General features: G+C 40.3%; 1 protein-coding gene across 10 annotated transcripts in view; it reads right to left on the bottom strand.

Annotated features, from left to right (window-relative positions):
* The window catches only part of kiaa1109 (KIAA1109 ortholog), a 533,049-nt gene that overhangs the window by 410,038 nt on the left and 104,220 nt on the right, over positions 1 to 18,791 (bottom strand). For all 10 annotated transcript variants that reach the window (XR_013576358.1, XM_078539938.1, XM_078539971.1 and 7 more), the window contains exons 11-13: positions 10,066 to 10,222; positions 6,573 to 6,651; positions 6,040 to 6,131 (exon numbers count right to left, since the gene is read on the bottom strand). Coding sequence is in view for 9 of the 10 variants with exons in the window: in XM_078539938.1 (XP_078396064.1) it covers positions 6,040 to 6,131; positions 6,573 to 6,651; positions 10,066 to 10,222 (328 nt within the window). In the remaining variant the exon portion in view is untranslated. The remainder of the gene's footprint in view (positions 1 to 6,039; positions 6,132 to 6,572; positions 6,652 to 10,065; positions 10,223 to 18,791) is intronic.

Raw genomic sequence — 18,791 nt, forward strand, 5'->3', positions numbered from 1 at the left:
TTCCTTACTACAAGGGAAGTTAATCTGTTGATTCTTTTTCAAATTTTATCCTATTCAGATCTCTTGCCATCAACTCAATGGGCCAATTTTTTAATTGGCCGAAGAGGCAGGAAGAGAGGTAGACAGGACCAAAAGTAACCCCCCCCACCAGCCAGCATGCCAGACTGCAGGCATGCTCCTGCATCCAGGCCATTTTGGAACACCCCATTTCAGGGAGAAAAAAGCTACCTGCCCACAAGTGGAGAGTAGCCAATTAAGTATCATTAAGGATCAATTAAGGCCACTCTGTCAATTCTACTCAGCACACAGGTCCCTGGCTGAGGTTGAAACACTGCAGATTGGAGGTGGTGTGGTGATCAGTGCTTCAACCACCATTTTTTAACCATGGTTGCAATCACAATATCAACACAGTGGTGGGACCACCAATCTGAGTGCTGGAGGATCTCCTATTGACCCTCCAGATGCGAGAACCTGCTTACCATCCTCAGTTGCATGGCAAGTGTGCTTCTTGGTCACTAATTGGCCAGGTCGTAAAGAACTCCATCATACACCAGGCATTGACACAATTCGGTATTGGGGCACGGATACATGCCTGATGTCGGGTCCCAACCTCAGAACTAAAATCCAGCATATGGCTCTGAAATTATACCAAGGGTTACTATCATGCAAACACTTGACACATTCATTTGAAATTCCTCTTTTTACTATTTTGGTGAAGATGTTAACCAATTTAAACTATATGGTTACAGTCCTCATTACAGTCTTGGTCCAACCATGGCAAAAAGAGGTAAATTCCAGGGGTGAGGCGACAATGACTGCCCCTGACATCAAAGCAGCATATGACCGAGTGTGGCATCAAGGAGTCCTAGTAAAACTGAAGTCAGTGAGAATCAGGGAAAATTTCCCAATGGCTGGAATCATATCTTCCATTTGTGCTGCTCTTTGTTGGGGGCTGATCATCTCTGTCTCAGGACATTGCTGTTGAAGTTTCTCAGATCAGTGTTCTAGGCCCATACATCTTCAGTTGCTTCACCAATTGTGTTTTCTCTAGCGTAAGATCAGACAATCTCAGAATTTTAACAGCACAGAAGGCGGCCAATCGGCCCAATTCTCCAAATGAGCATTATGACCTAGTACCATTGCCTTGCCTTTTCCTTGTACTCTTGTACAATGTTTCCATTCAAATAATCTAATGCCCTCAATTGCCTCGATTGAACCTGCCTCCAACTCACTTCCAGGCAATGCATTCCAGACCCAAACCAGTCGTGACGTGAGAAAAAAACATTTTCACTTTGCAAATCACTAAATCCGTGCCCTCTCGTTCTTGATCCTTTTATGAGCGAAACAGCCCCCTCATGATTTTGAGCATCTCTTCATATCTCTTCTTAGCCTTCTTCTCTCCAAGGAGAGCAGTCCCAACCTCTCCAATCTATCCTCATAGTTGAAGTTTCTCATCCCTGGATTGTATGGTGTTAGTTGTATATTAGTTGTGTTTATGTGTATGCAGGTAGTGGGCATTAATTGGGGATTCACTTGTGCCTCTAAATAGAAACAAACTAAATTTGTGGTTATTGGATTAGGAAGTGCTTGCTTGTAATGAGTAACTCTGTAAACAAATGCTTACAAAAATGTGTAAAAATTGGCTCCAGTTTGATTCTTCACCAACTGCCTTTGTGGAATAGAACATTCAGTTCCAATCACAATTCCCCAGATAATGAAGCAGTCCATGCCAGCATGCAACAAGACCTGGACAACTTTCAGGCTTCAATTAATTAGTGCTAAGTAAGGTTAGAATGGGTAAAGAGAGGACCTGGAGGCAGTAACCACCAAGTAGAAGAGCAAGTGAAAAGAGGACCCAAAGGCAGTAATCACAACCCTGAAGAGCTATCCAATCCAGTCCAGTCTGACTCCAGAGATCAGTAGCCACATTTTGAGGGAAATCAAAGTGTGATATCACAGGGACACAGATAAGTGATTGGTTGGTGAACATTTTGCTCATTTATCTTCAAACCTCATAAAATTTATTAGTAATTGTTTTACGAAAGCAACGTCATGGAAAGCTTCAGGAAGTGACGGCACAGAAAGCTCCCGAAAGTAGCGTTACAGAAAGCCGGTGGCATGGCATGAAAGCTATTTAAAAATAAAGACACACGTTTCAAAGCATCTTCCTTGAAATCTTTCCCAAATTTCAATACAAGAAATGGTGGCGAAGTTTCAACCCTGTGGAATGTAAAAGTGGCCAGGAGGTAACATATAGAATAGGTGCAATTAAATCTGTGTGCTCTATATTTGGAGGTGGGGGGGCGAGGAGAGAGCGAGAGAGACATTCCTCTCAAGCCTGAGAGTTCATTCTACCTTCTGCTCCAGAGCGGAGCTTTGCCGCAGTCTTCCAAGCCAGTGTCCTATTCCTACTCATAAGCTTTTTCCTCCTGGCATCAAGCAAAGCACTGTGCATGCTCTGCACATGCAGTGCCATTAATGATGGTGCAAACCAAACAAACACAGAAAACAGCTTCCTCCTACTTCCCCTGCTCCCTTCACTGCTGCTGAAGTTGCAGCGCATGGCAATGTCAATCACACATGCACAGGCTGGATACTGGCAAACAAGGGAGCAGGCATGTTCCAATATCCCAGAATACTTTTTTTGGCCAGCGGGAGATTGACGCCGATTCCAGTAGACTACTGGCCATTCCGGGAGGGTTGAAAACCCCTGCTCCAACAGAAATAGGAAGTGTTGGAAATGCTCAGCATGTCTGTCTGCATCTGTGCAGAGAAAAACAAAGACCAGTGACCCTTCGTCAGAACTAGTAAAGATCACAGATGTGAATTGATGACTTTGTTTCTCTCAGCACAGATGCTGCCTGGCCTGCTAGGTATTTCCAGCATTTTCTGTTTATATTTCAGATTTCCAGCGTCTGCATTACTTTGCTCTCCTATTATATGCTCCATGCTGGGCAGTTATAAGCATGGTTAGTTTCAATTTAAAATGTGAAAATATTTGTCAGTCAACGTAAAGTATCATTTTTCTGTTAACAAAGCTGAGTGTTTTGGATGTTGTATAGGTTCAAAAAAGCGGAGCTAGTTGCATAACATGACCAAGTTGTGTGTCAAAGCAGTGGTTATAAAATGTATCGTACTGAAACCTGAGTTTATGACCCTACTGTGACTATGGTTCCCAATTCTGGGCACCTGAAGGATGAGAGGGGGAGGGATAAGGGGCCTGGAAACAGGAGAAGCACAAGAACCCATGATTTCTCTCCCTGGCCCTGCTTCTGACTCCCCTAAAAAAATTCTGCCACCTACAGGGCGCAAGTCAGGAGTGTAATGGAATACTTTCCAATTACTTGGATGAATGAAGCTCAAAAACAACAATATGAGTACCATCCATGCCATTGGGGTAGATAAGCAGGTGTAGGAAATTAGATGTGGCAATCAGGTACAATTGGGGCAGGAAAGGACGATCAGTTTGAGCGAACAAGGAGGCATTCCTGTTTCCCCTATCAGCATATTCAGGCACTGAGTGCAAAAAACTTACCTTTCTGGTAACAGGCAATCTAAGGACCTGCTTTTTAATGAATGCAGCTAGTGACAGCTGCCTTTGGCAAATCCATTACAGGAGCTACCTCAAACTGATACTGGGCCTGTTATTTGCACACATATAAGCGCTTTTGCTGGTTTCAGGTCCTATACCTTCTGACATCAATAGGAGAGGTGACATGCATCCTACTTTCCAGACTGGGGACTCAATCAGCCATTAACACCTGAATAACGGGCACTGCATAACCAAATACATAGCCTTGGCTTCTTCCTTCTCTGTATACTTCTAATTGAAAAATGTAACATTTGATTTCAATGAAACATTAGGGTCATAACATTATGCCTCTAAAGCAGAAGGCAGATTATCTCCCTTCTGGAGGATTAAGTAAAGCAATATTCCTTGTCACAAACCAAACGGCCGTGCTAATTTAATCAAATCTCAAGGCAATAAAATCCTAACTAGGAGCTGTATCCTTTGCTCTTCATTCATCATTCTATTACTAAGGATAAAAATTCTGTTTAAACTCAAATGAAGAGTTTAATGAAAACTTCAGTTAGGTTTAGCAAAAATAGAAAATGCTGGAAACTCAGAACAAACTTTATCAGGGAACAGGGAAGCTCACATGTGAGCAAACTCTATTTCAGAACTGAAGCTGTTTCCAGCATTCTATTTTGTTACAGATTTCAAGCATTTTTAGTATTTTGTTTATTGTTATCTGGATTAAGCTATTGAAAGTGCTGAAAGACATTGAAATAGACTGGAGAGATAGACAACTCAAAAAAAAACATGGGACAAACAGCAATAGAGGGAGAGTAGCCAAAGGGGATTTTGGAAACATGTGTAATTGAAAGAGGATCTTTGACAAGGGCATTGTTTATCACCAGTCCTCTTCAATATCTATGCAGAAGTTATGATTAAAGAAGTGTTTGGAGACACAGAATCTGGTGTTAAGATTGCGGGGGGGAATGCAGCGGGGAAGTTAACATCAGTTATACTTTCAGATAGCAAAGCACTTGTAGCAAGCACAGAAGAAAGATTACGAGTACTGGTACCAGTAACAGCGGGCATGAACTTTGGAATGAAAGTGAAAAATCTGCAAAACCAAAGTGATGTATATCTCCAAATCACCAAGAAACATTCATTGAAGGAAAAGAACTAGAATGGATGCAAGAATTCAAGTATTTAGGAAGCATAATATCTGCATTTGGAGGATGCAACCAAGAAATAAAAACAAGGACAGCCATGGGATAGACTGTATTTAGTAAATAGAGACAGTCGCTAATCTGAAAGCTGAACAGTGTAAGAAGTGACTTGTAAAGAGCTTGATCTGGTGTTTCTGTATGGATGTGAGACTTGGACCTTACAGAAAGAGGAAACTAACTTGCCAAATAGCTTTGAAATGTAGGTTTGGAGGAGAATGGAAAGGTCAGCTGGACAGAAATAGTAACAAATGAAGTGCTGAGGAAAGTGAAAGGACAAAGAAATTAGCTGAATGTAATTAGGAAAAGGCAGAGAAATTGGGCAGGGCACATCTTAAGAGAAAACAGACTAATAAGAAATGTTATGGGGGGAAAATTAAGGAAAAAGAGGAAGAGAATATCAATGTCAGATGTCTGGAAAATTGAAGGAAATTATTGGAAAATGAAATGACTGACAAAGGACAGAGAGACATGGAGAAGACTGAGCCAAGGACCTGCCACTGGGCAGAGCACACATGATGATGATTTATTATCTTTATCACTTTTTGATCAGTTTTGTTTTCAAATACATTTCTTTCAAGATCAATGACAGCAGCTCTGGGTTGAAGGTGTTAGGTCCAACAGTGACATGAGTGAGGAAAACAAATGAAGTAACACACAATTGAAGTGACAGAACACTTTGCGAAAAGATGTTATCTGCTGAAAAGTGTCCTCATGCTGTCAGGGTTCAGTGACTCCTCCAAAAAAAAAGTTCCTTTTCTAATGTTAGCAACACACATTTTCCAATAACATTCTCTACTTTTCTGTTTTCTTTTGTACATACATATGCACACTGAAGAAACATGCTTTTTTAAAATGTGAACTACAAATTCCCTGCCAGATTTTGCCAATTGCAGAACCCTACTATCAGCCCAGCCAAGATCAGGAAACTCTTAAGAATCAGGTACGTAAATGTAATAGTGCAAGTTTTGCATTCAATGCATAATTCATTGATTAGCAAAGTAAGCAAATGAACCACACAAGTGCTTGCCTGTTGCAACCGTAAACAACTATGATATTCCCTGTCTCACCAGTTTCATATCTGAAACAATATTAATTTACATGATTTTATGGAGCAAATGAAAGACGTACACATAAGACAACTAGGAATTCAGGTTTCGGCTATGACATACAAATATGAAAAAGTAGAATTTGTTTACCCATTTTAAATGTTCAATCAACTTTATTGCAATACCACTAAACTTTGAAAGGCTGGTTCTTACCTCAGAGCTGACTTACATAAAATTTAAAATAGAAACTTACAGCTAACATTTCTGCCTCCAACAGAGTTCGATACAGCATGCTACTAGTTGCATCCACGTGGAGAAGCTGACCTTTAATAGTTGGTGAAAAGCCTATGGAATCAAAAATCCACACAACACATGTAGATAGTAGTAGTGATAATATTTCTTTTAAAAAAAGGATAAAGTAATTTTTCATACCTTCCTCCCACATTTATCTTTCTCCCACACTTATCTGATAACCAATAATATAGGAACATAGAAGGAGTAAGCCATTTGGCCCTTCATGTCTGCTCCACCATTCAATAAGATCATGGCTGACCTGGTTGTGGTCTCAGCTCCACTTTCCTGCCTGCACCACATAACCCTGGACTCACCTGTCTAACAAAAATCTAACTTTGCCTTAAATAACTTCAGATCCATATAACCATGAATGCCTATTATAAAGTATTAAAATGAAAGCTTTCAAGTACAATGCTTAAAATGAATGTTCCCCAATCCAAAGTGTCTTTTAGAATATAAAAGGAATGTTTCAAAATGTGGACAGATGCTTACCATTTTCACTTACTGTCATAGGAACATTAACTTCCAAATAGGAACCTGCTCCAACATTTACATGTATGGCATTGGTCTCCTAAAATAAACATATATTGCAATATGTATATTAAATATGACACTGTATTCACATCTAGAATAAATATTTGTTAAATTACATAAATTATTTATATGCATTCATCCAAAGGCATCTCTCACCCACCCCCCCACCACCTCCCCCCCCTCCCACCTATCCTGCAATATTTGTTTCATTTTCTGTTCTATTTATCCCATAAAACAGGAGGAAACAGTATCAAAATCACAAAAATAGTTCAAGGCTTTACTTTGTTTCCTCCTTCCTCTCCTGAAGTGTTAAATCCTTACTGGGGTACAGTTCATTACCTTCCTTGCTTAAGTGGCTGTTATCTACATGAGATTTCTGCATAGTGATCAGAAGCAGAAACCCAACTAATTTCCCCACCCCATCCCCACCCAAATCGAACACCATAGGTTAATAATTTATCCTTTCCTCCCACCCTGCCAAAGATCCAGATAGCTCAGCTACATAGTTCTGCTGCAGCATCAAGAAACCTTCCGTACATAGACCCAGATTTTAAGTGTCTGACTAAATGTATAGTTACTAATGTGCAAACATTAGCACAACTAGCACAAAAACAGCATCTCACCTTTAACCTTACTATGATTTTCTTGAAATTGCTGCAGTTACACATTAATTGGCCATTAAAATCAGCATAGTGAATCCACAATAATCACAGCGTAACTACCCCTTTAACGATGTGATAGATTGTTCATTGCTGCCAATCAACTTCTCTCATCCTGAAAATGAACTAGATGTATGAAATCCAATTCCTTCAAGTTGTGAATTGTTGAAGATTTTTTAAAAGGTCAAATGTTAGCTTTATTTTTTTCTTTCTTACTTTTCCTTTGTCCCTTTCTCCCTCTCTCAATCCACTGTTTCTTTTCCCCTCTTTTTTTCTGTATTTAATTTGACATTAAATTCAACACTCTATTTCATATTCTCACTTCAGTCTTTTCTTTGTTTATTTCTTAATCCTTTAATTTACTAGTTAAGGAGAGACACTTGCTGTTCCATTGTTCCAGCTACCCTGTTGCGGTATCAATTTGTAGTTTCAACTATGTGGATAAAAATTTTCAAACCTAGACATCCACAAACAAATCTAACTAACAGTACATGCTGTGAGATGCCTCACTTCAGCAAAATCTGGGCTATGGTGTTTCCATTCTAATGTATACAGGGATTTTTTTCATTCGAAGTTATACAACACAATTTCAAATGTGCACAATTTTAAATGTGTTTTTTGATCTAACATTACTTATTTTTGCTCAGCAGATCTGGCAGATTTTGTGGAGAGAGAAACAAAGTAATGCCTCAGGTCTGACTTTTTCAGGTCACAGATCTGAAACATTAACTGTTTCTCTCTCCACAGATGCTGTCAGACCTGCTGAGTATTTCCAGCATTTTTTATTTTTATTTCAGATTTCCAGCATCCACAATATCTTGTTTTTCTTTTTGTTAAAAAAAAAATGGCTTTTTTCCCCACGTGGGGGCTCTAATTGGACAATGCAGCTCCAGCAAAATGATTCTCTGGAGTAATCAGAAGGCCAGTAAAGAATTTTCTGTGGCATACAAGATGCTACGTAATCTCTGCCTCATCTAGCATCAAACTCACTAGCTCCAAGAGATGGAATTAAAAAGAACTCAGCAGAGCATATCAAATCAGGGCTTTAGAACACTTGAAACCAATGGATCACAGGAGGGAAGGGGCCCCACTGCCCACAATCAAAGACAAGCAGAATGCTAAGTAACAAAATTCTATAATTAAAGCAAAATACTTTGAATGCTGGAAATCTGAAATAAGAACACAGAGTGTGAGAAATACAAGTTGAATATGACTCTTCCTTCAAGTTCTGAATAAGTCATATTTGACTCAATAAGTTCTGTTTCTCTCTCCACAAATGCTGCCAGACCTGCTGAGGTATTTCCAACACTGTATTTAACAAAATTTTAGGTTTTACTGGACACTCAAAATCCAGCAAATTATGCAAATCAAACAATTTGTGGAGCAAAAAACAAAAGTGCGGCAAACAATCTAACTCAGGCTGCATCTGTAAAGAATGTAAAATGTTCATAATTCAGGTATAATCCTGCTGCTTCGGAATAATTACTCCAGAAGTATTAATATTTTTCTTCTCTTCGCAGATGTTGCCTAACACTAATCTTCAACATTTTCTGTTTTTTTTATGTCTGCAGTATTTTGGCTTTTTGTACAAAAACGCGTGGGCAGAATTTTACGCTCTGCAGGCGGTCATGCACCCAACCTGAACGGTTGAAAAAATCACGCGAGATGACATCGGGCAAGCGTCCCGACATCATCGCACACTTGCGTGATATTTCGCTTGGCGGGTGCACGAGGCAGTCGGAAGAGCACTCGCCAATAATTAAATGCGCAATTAAGCCAATTAATAGCACAATTATAAGTGATTTTTCATGGCCCATCCAACCTTATGGTTGGCAAATGGGCAATTGGTCAGGCGGCCTTTAAATTTTTGATGAAACCTCATCCAAGGGTGGGATGAAATCTTCATTGGAATATACAATAAGATAGATAGATCTGGGGACAGCATTTTTGAGGCATGCTTTCAGGTGCTTGATTGTACTGCATGGACATATACTGCAGAATTTTTGTACTTTCTTTTATTATTTGGGGGTCTGCAGTTCCCTGAGGAAGCTGTTTCTTCCAGGGAGCTCAGTGAAGCGCCCAACTGCGCTCGCGGTGACGTCAGCACCCGTCGTCTTCCCGCCCTCACCCTGGCAGTGATGAGCTTTTCAGCGCACATTTCACACTGGCTGGCTGTTAATTAACGGCCAGCCAGCGTGAAATCGCGGTCGGAGGCTGTTTACCGACCGCTCCCAGGCCCACCAATCACGCAAGCCCGACGAGCGCAAAATTCAGGCCTAAGTCTCCATCTGAATTCAGATACACAAATTCAGATTGAAATGGGAGCAATAATTCAAGGCAAGGTTCAGATTGTCAAAAACTAATTGCTCAAGAAAAATCACTTTTTAAAACTGATTTTTGCTGTGTTCCAATTGCATGTGTAATATCAAGTTTAACACCCTTTTAGGATTTAGTTAATCTTCATAATTCAACAACTTCTAAAAATTGTAAGATTTATTGAACATTATAATTCTTAGGTTATGAAGCTAGCTATCATGCCACATTAGCTCTGCATTAATACCTCACTGTATTCTCCAAGGATCCAGCAATAAACCCAATTTACCCCAACACCTTGGACTCCCTGACCATAAAGCCATCTGTCCTCAATAAATTGATGATATAACAGGTGTTACAAACCCTACAGACTTTACAACCTGCTATGCTTTCTAATTAGCTCTCTGTCTTAGTTCTGACATATGACATAACCTATAAAATTATTGCTGATGATGTGCAATTAAGTTGATTGCGCTTACCCGGTTCTTCGTAAAAAGTAAATCAATGGTGGCATCTGCAATGATATTCATGCGTAGTTCAAATGCAAGAATCTCCCTTGGCTTTCTAGGCTTTGCTAATTCAGTGACCTTCAGCGTCTGATAGTCAGCTGGAAAGAAAAACTTCCATAAACATTCCCTGCAACAAAACACAAATCATTTGAAGTGTCAATTTTATTTGACAACAGTAGAGAAAGAGATGAACTGCGCAGAAACTAGCACTTTGTGATAATGTAGCAGAATGATATCTTTGTACACTGCTACAATTTTTGGCACGTTCTGTATACCGTATAAAACAGATTCACAAAATGTACATTTCTGTAAACTTCAGACAGACACAGCAGAACACTCAGAATATTTTAGCACTCTTTTCAAACATAATTTGCACCATACCACCCAAAGGTTAATTACCTTAACCACTAATCAATTAGCTACAATATCAACAGTGAAATATAAAAGCAAAGCAGAGAATATTTTGAGTAACACTCTTCAAAACAATAACTTAAAGGAATGGTATGAGTGTGTTATACATAAATACATATGCACTCGTCACTCATTAAGACCAGAGTCAAAAGCCTCTTCTTCCGCTCTTTACGACTGGATATAACTCAAATCCGTCCTCCACAGGACCCACTCCCCACAATCATCTTCATTGAAATTAGGTTCACTTATTTACTTTTAATAGAAGTTTGGAATCAGCAAGAAAATGTATTCATCAAATCTCCCCAAAGATTCTCTCAAACTTTTGAAAAAGTTTGTGATGAAATTACTGTAGCCACCTATTTATTGAACTGCAATGCAAATTTTCAGCATCTGAGCAAAATGGCAGTACAAAGCTGATATTGATGCTAGCCTGCACCCTAAACAAAAGTAAAATACTGCAGATGCTGGAAATCTGAAATAAAAACACTAGAAATACCAGGAGGTCAGGCAGCATCTGTGTAGACATGGAGTTAAATAACAAAAGAGATGATGGTGCAAGGTAAACAGAGATGGTAATGAGATAAGAAACAAAAGATGGATCTAGAAGTAAATGGGAACAGCAGAATCATCACCAGCTACCATCAAAAACTTTTCTCCAGAAAAATGGGGGCAAAGGTTATGATGCGAAATCAAGGTTTTTATTATCAATACAAGAGGATCTCATGTCACTTAATTCTGCATAATTTTGTTTAAACAAAAAATCTGCCATGATAGAAAGCTTTTGTTCAACTTCTTTTTCAATGCGCTCAGAAATCTAAAGACCAGCAAACGACACTCCGTACATGTTTGACTGAACATGTACAGAACTCTTCCCTTTCCATTTTACAATAAAGCAAATGGTGCAACTGCAGCTGACCACTTGCGCCACTGCAGATAGTACAACACCATTAGGTACAGTGTAAAAACAGCAATAGAAGAAACAAAACTCAAGTGTTTTGTGCCATTTAAATGAAACAAATAAACAGTTTCAGTGCAATGCCACTACTGGTTGATTTTAAAAATCAAACCTAGAAAATATATCTACGCACACTGCTACTGTCCATTTCTATCTTGATTTTTTTTAAAGTCTCGTGATAAATATACAGTCTCAAAAGCACTTCACAGATTCCAATTAGGAAAATAACTCATTTCTTATACAGACATACACAAATATATCCCAATTTACAATAGCAAAGCGTATTATACAACTCCTTTAACAAAGAAAAGTCTCCCAATATGCTTCGCATAGTCCAAGGAAAGAAATGAATGCCGAATTCAAAAAATAGATAGAAAGAAACTATTTACACTGGTGGGGGAATCCAGAACAACAGACTACTGTATAATCTTAAATTTATGGCCAGGCAATATATGACTGACATCAGGAACCATTTTTCCACACAAAGGGTAATGGAACTCTACTACTTAATACCCTGAAAAGGGTATTGCAGGTGTTAAGTCAGTCAATTTTTAGAGGCTGAGATTGATAGTTCTTTGCCAAGCAAGGGCATAGAGGAAAATGGAACAAAGATGGGTGAATGGAGTTGAGGTACAGATCAGCCATAATCAGAGATTATTCATCAGAGATTCAAACAGGGAGCTGTCCAGCATTCAAGGACTTAAAGATAAGCTCATAGGTACTGGCAGCAAAATGGCAGAATACTTTGCTCCTGTATTTACCAGGGACCAAACAGAAGGAATGTCACATTAGAAGAAATTAAAAACGATTTCAAGAGACAGTGGTTGAGCAAGGGAACAGAATTATTAGCAAGTCATTAGCTAGGGTATGGAGTTTATGACAAGGGACAAAGCCTTGGTCTTCCAAATGTTTACATCAAGACAATTGGAGCTCATCCAGGACTGGATGTCAGCATGCTTGCGGATGCTGTTGTCAAGGGATAGCATTTAGATGGTGAAGAAGGGGTTGGGGGCGGCTTAGTATAGGCATCTTTGCAGGACTCATCAGGTAATGGTATAGGGTGGAAAGAGAAGCTACTTTTAGTGGTGTTTTGGTCAGAATCAGATAGGAAGAAGTAGAACCAAGGATATGTGCTATCCCAACAAGCAGAGGATTTGGAGAAGGATAGCATGATCAACCATAAGGGCGGTGGGGGGGGGCGGAGGTAGGGAATTATGTAACACAGTCACAGTGAACACTACTTGTGATTTTGGTTGCACTGTTTTGGTACTATGGAAGGGATGGAAACCTGAGTAGAGAGAAAAGGGGAGGTTGGAACTGGGTAATAGAAGCTAGCTCTTGGTTGATGAGTTTACTTCTGCTGGGGACTGTAACCAGTTTATTTTTAGGATTCAGCGTCAAACTGCCACATTTCGTCCCAATTTCAATATCTACATTTACAGCAGTTTAGGAAGAGCAAAGTACATACCATTCTATGGTCAGCATCTTCCTCTTGTTTGATATGAAGAGCATGCTAGATTTCCCTGACAATCTTCCCTTCTTTACCACAGAATCATAGAAATTTACAGGATGAAAGGAGGCCATTTGGCCCATCACGTCCGCACCAGCTGACAGGTAGCCATCCAGCCTATTACCCTTTCCAGTTGGTCTCCAACCTCATTGATATGGACTTGAAGCACCGCAACCCAAGTACTTTTAAACGTTATGAATTTTTTTGCCTCTACCACCCTTTAAGGCAGCGAGTTCCACGTCCTCACAGCCCTCCTGATGAAAAATATTCCCCTCAAATTCCCTCCAAACCCCCTACTTCTTACCCTGAATCCATGCCCCTGGTTATGGATACCTCAACCAAGGAGAGTACGGCTTTGCCATATTTTTTATTCACTACAATTAGGTCTTCCTTCAGCCTGCTCTGTTCCAAACAAAACACCCTAGCCTATCGAATTTTCCCTAAAATTCTTGAGTAAAGGCCAGCATCCATGTAAATCTTCTCTGTACCCTCTCTTGTGCAATTATATCTTTCCTATAGCATGGTGAGCATAACGCTCCCTGTGCGGGCGGGCTGAGGGTGGGGGAGGTGGATTCCCTCAGCCGGGAGTGCGCTATTTCTCCTAAAAGAGCACACTCATCTCTCTGAGGCTAAGTGCTGCCTCAGGGAGATTGACGCCAAATTCAAAAATGGTCAATGCACAAATATAAAATTTCCCTGACATGTCCCCTCATGTGACACAGTCACATGAGTTGGGACACATCCATCACTTTCATTCAAACTTTTATTAATCTTTAAAAACCTACATGAAATCTCTTCTCGCCCATGGATGAGGTTTCATGCTTTTTTTGAAGTCCGCCAGGGCTCCCGGCCTGCCTGCCAATCTTAAGGTTGGACGGGCAGGTCCATTAACTAGTTCAATTAGTTTTTAAATGGCCTCAGTTGGCTGTTCACAGGTCGGCGGGCACACAGCTGATTCGGCTGCACCCCCGCTGACCTGAAAATTGAAATGACGCAGGGTGACGTCGGACGGAACTCCCAACATCATCCCACATCAGTGAGCGGGCCCCAGCCCCCGTTTGCCGATCTCAATATCCTGGCCACTATGATTTTCGCTCTGGGGTGCGGGTGCATGAGGGTTGGGGGTGGAAGGTGATGTTTCACACCAGTTCTGAAAGGAAGGACAGCACCTAATGAGAAAGAACAATTTACAAGGTGCAGTGTGGATTTACTCCAAACTGATAAATTTAGATGTGCGCATACACAGGTGCCTCTAAATATGCACATGTGGATAGAACCAAGCCCCGCACCATCAATTCTCCCAAGTATACTGTGATTGCATTCCAATGGATGGAGGAAGCATAACTAAAGGACTTTTTTCTGATTTTCAGGATTCATAATCAAACTGCCACATTTCATCAGGTGGGCTATGAATCCCAATTTCAATGTCGACATTTACAGCAATTTAGGAAGAGCATTAAAGTATATGCAATTCTAAACAGAAGCTCATAACTAGCAAATAATCAATTTTGTTGCTCCCTTGTCTTATTTTGAGTTTTTCTTGAAGAAAATATATTCTGCTAAAATAATAAATTAGCCAATAATGAAACACCATGGGTGATGAAAGAGATGAGAACAAATTTGAAGCTGAAGAAAATACTTGTACTAAGTATACAGACCGTAAAGGAGATGATGATAAAAGGGAATACGAAGAAGTTAGGAAAGAAGACCAAAAAGGAAAGCAAAGAAGAATGATAAAATTAAATTATCCTATAATATGAAAAGAAATTGTGAAGTATTCTATAGACACATAAATAACAAAAGAAAGATCACAATTGGGATCAGGCCACTAAGGAATGCACAAGATAAACTCATAAGTACTGACAGCAAATTGGCAGAATACTTCCAAAGAAGAGGAATGTTATATAAGAAATCAAAAAAGATTAAGACATTTAAGAAAAGGGGAAGATAATAAATAAACTAGTTCAACAGAGATGATAAAATCCTGTTCCAGGTGGATTATATCCATGCATACTAACAGAAACTGGGAAAGCAAGAGTATTTGCGTGTGCAAGTGTACATGTTTGTGTGTACATGAGCAAATATGTATATATATTTATATAAAAGTGCCTGAAGACTGCAGGACATATAATGTTATTCCTAGATTTAAAAAGGTGATTGATCACACCCAGGGAACAATGGTTAAAGACAGTGGTAGGAAATATAATGGAATAATTACATAAAAATGTAACAGAAAAAAAATCTAGAAACTGAAAACATAACAAAAAGTCAAGAGATTTCAAAATGTAAGATCATGCTTAACCAACATTACCAAATTCTTTGTAGTAACAGAAAGAGTAGGCAAGGATAATTGTTATGACCGATGCAGTTGGTAAAGCTGAGTTAAAGATCCCAGAAGGAAACTTTAAACAACTGTCATAGCCTATAATTTTAATTGTTATGTTTGAGATGCGACTCTAAATTCAGGAATCAGACCACCAGTTCGAGGTTTTACATTAAACTAAGAAATATTTTATTAATTTACACAGGTTAAAATATATATGTACATGGCTTCAAATTACTACTATCATAACTTAAGAAATTCCCAAACTAATCTCCATTAAGGCAACAGCAACCCAAAGACTTTCAGCAGACACCAGGCAAAGCATTTTCACCTTACAAATTCAAAATGAGGTTCCTTTCACTTTGGTTCCTTGCAGACACAAGCTTTGATCTGACATTGCCTCTGCTCTGCACACCCAAAACTGCTAAAGTTATACCTAGCACTGCTCACTGAATGTAAATTCTCATTGTATCACCAGCCTCTTTGAACTCCACCTTTTACATTAAAACCCCTTTCATAGTACCAATTTTATTAGTAATATAAACATATTGCTTGGTATCTGGTAGCTAGTAGTTTTCACCCCACGTCTTGAATGCTCAACTCACTGGAGTGCTGCTTTGGGCTGCAACAGAGTGCTTAAGTTGGAGTTTGGTGACTGAGGGAGTTCGGTGAGGAGGGAACGAGGTGATCCTTTGAGTGCCGTGAGTACGGTCAGGTAAGTATTTACTACTTTTATCACTTATAGTTTTTAAGGTCTTATTTTGTGGTTCATCGTTTGTAAGGGCTATATTCTGTAACAACGAGGAGCAGGGAAGAAGGGCCCTAGAGTAATTAATATTATTTGATATTAAGTATCTTCCAAAAGGTTTAATTTAATTTAAAGGGGTAAGTCATGGCAGGACAGCTCAAAGCTGTGGTGTGCTCCTCCTGCTCTATATGGGAAGCCGGGAACATTCCAGTGCCTAGGGCCAGCATGTGTGAGGGAAGTGTCTCCAGCTGCAGCTCCTGGAAGCCCGGGTTTCAGAGCTGAAGCGGTGGCTGGGGACACTGTGGAGCATCCGCGAGGTGGAGAGTATTGTATAGAAAGCACGTGTAGAAAGAGGTGGTCACACCGCAGGCTAAGAGTCCGCAGGCAGGAAGGGAATGAGTGACCACCAGGCAGAGCAAGAGGACTAGGCAGGCAGTGCAGGAATCTCCTGTGGCTATTCCCCTGCAAAACACATATACCACTTTGGATACTGTTGGGGGGAATGGCCTCTCAGGGGAAAGCAGCAACAGCCAAATTCGTTGCGCCATGGTTGGCTCTGCTGCACAGGGGAGGAGTAAAAAGTGTGGGAATGCAATAGTTATAGGGGATTCAATTGTAAGGGGAATAGATAGGCGTTTCTGAGGCCGCAAACGAGACTCCAGGATGGTACGTTGCCTCCCTGGTGCTTGGGTCAAGGATATAGTCGGGATTACGGAGGCATGGCTGCAGGGTGACCAGGGATGGGAACTGAACATCCAGGGGTATTCAGTATTTAGGAAGGACAGACAAAAAGGCGGTGGAGTTGTATTGCTGGTTAAAGAGAAAATTAACGCAATAGTGAGGAAAGATATTAGCTCCCTGGTGCTAGGGTCAAGGTTAAAAAAAAAGGGATGAGGTCCTAAAAGCAGAATACAGGGAGTTAGGAAGTTGAAAAGTAGGACATCAAAGATAGTGATCTCAGGATTACTACCAGTGCCACGTGCTAATCAAAGTAGAAATAGCAGGATATATAGGATGAATACGTGGCTGAAGAGATGGTGTGAGGAGGAGGGTTTCAGATTCCTGGGACATTGGGACCGGTTTTGGGGGAGGTGGGACCAGTACAAACTGGACAGGTTACACCAGGACTGATGTCCTAGGGGGAATATTTGCTAGGATGGTTGGGGAGGGTTTGAACTAAAATGGCAGGGGGATGGGAACTTATGCAAGGAGTCAGAGGAGGGGGAATCAAGGACAAGAAAGACAGAAAGAGGAATAAGAAAAGTGATAGGCAGAGAAATCAAGGGCAAGAATCAAACAGGGCCTCAGTGAAAAATAGTGGGAACGGGACAAGTAATGTTAAAAAGACAAGCCTTAAGGCTTTGTGCCTTAACACAAGGAGCATTCGCAATAAAGTAGATGAATTAACCGCGCAAATAGATGTAAACGGGTATGATATAGTCGGGATTACGGAGACATGGCTGCAGGGTGACCAGCGATGGGAACTGAACATCCAGGGGTATTCAGTAAGGACAGACAAAAAGGAAAAGACAGTGGAGTTGTATTGCTGGTTAAAGAGGAAATTAACGCAATAGTGAGGAAAGAGATTAGCTCCAATGATGTGGAATCTGTATGGGTAGAGCTGAGAAACACTAAGGGGCAAAAAACGTTAGTGGGAGTTGTATATAGACCCCCAAACTGTAGTGGTGATGTTGGGAATGGCATTAAACAGGAAATTAGAGACGCCTGCAATAAAGGAACATCTGTAATTATGAGTGACTTTAATCTGCATATAGATTGGGCAAATTACATGAGCAACAATACCATAGAGGAGGAATCCCTGGAGCGTATACGGGATGATTTTCTGGACCAATATGTCGGGGAACCAACTAGAGAACAGGCCATCCTAGACTGGGTATTGTGTAATGGAAAAGGAATAATTGGCAATCTACTTGTGCGAGGCCCCTTGGGAATGAGCGACCATAAAATGATAGAATTCTTCATCAAGATGGAGAGTGACGTAGTTGATTCTGAAACTAGGGTCCTGAATCTTATAAAGGAAACTATGATGGTATGAGGCGCGAGTTGGCTATGATGGACTGGGAAACGTTACTTAAAGGGATGACAATAGATAGACAATGGCAAACGTTCAAAGAGCGCATGGGTGAACTGCAACAATTGTTTATTCCTGTCTGGCACAGAAGTAAAATAAGAAAGGTGGCCAAACCATGGCTTACAAGGGAAAATAGAGACAGTTTTAGATCCAAGGAAGAGGCATACAAATTGGCCAGAAAAAACAACAGACCTGAGGATTGGGAGCACTTTAGAATTCAGCAAAGGGAGACCAAGGGATTGAGTAAGAAGGGGAAAATAGACTACGAGAGTAAGCTTGTGGGGAACATAAAAACTGACTGTAAAAGTTTCTATTGGTATGTGAAGAGAAAAAGATTGGTGAAGACAAATGTAGGTCCCCTACAGTCAGAAACAGGAAAATTTATAATGGAGAAAATGACTGACCAACTAAATACTTACTTTGGTTCTGTCTTCACAAAGGAGGACACAAATAACATACCAGAAATGTTGGGGAACACAGGGTTTAGTGAAAGGAGGAACTGAAAGAAATCAGTATTAGGAAGGAAATGGTGTTGAGGAAATTGATGGGATTGAAGGCTGATAAATTCCCAGGGCCTGATAACCTACATCCCAGAGTACTTAAGGAAGTGGCCCTAGAAATAGTGGATGCATTGGTGGTCATCTTCCGAGATTCTAT

Source organism: Cetorhinus maximus, chromosome 1 (assembly GCF_964194155.1).
Source record: "Cetorhinus maximus chromosome 1, sCetMax3.hap1.1, whole genome shotgun sequence".
In the NCBI taxonomy this organism is placed as follows: Eukaryota; Metazoa; Chordata; class Chondrichthyes; order Lamniformes; family Cetorhinidae; genus Cetorhinus; species Cetorhinus maximus.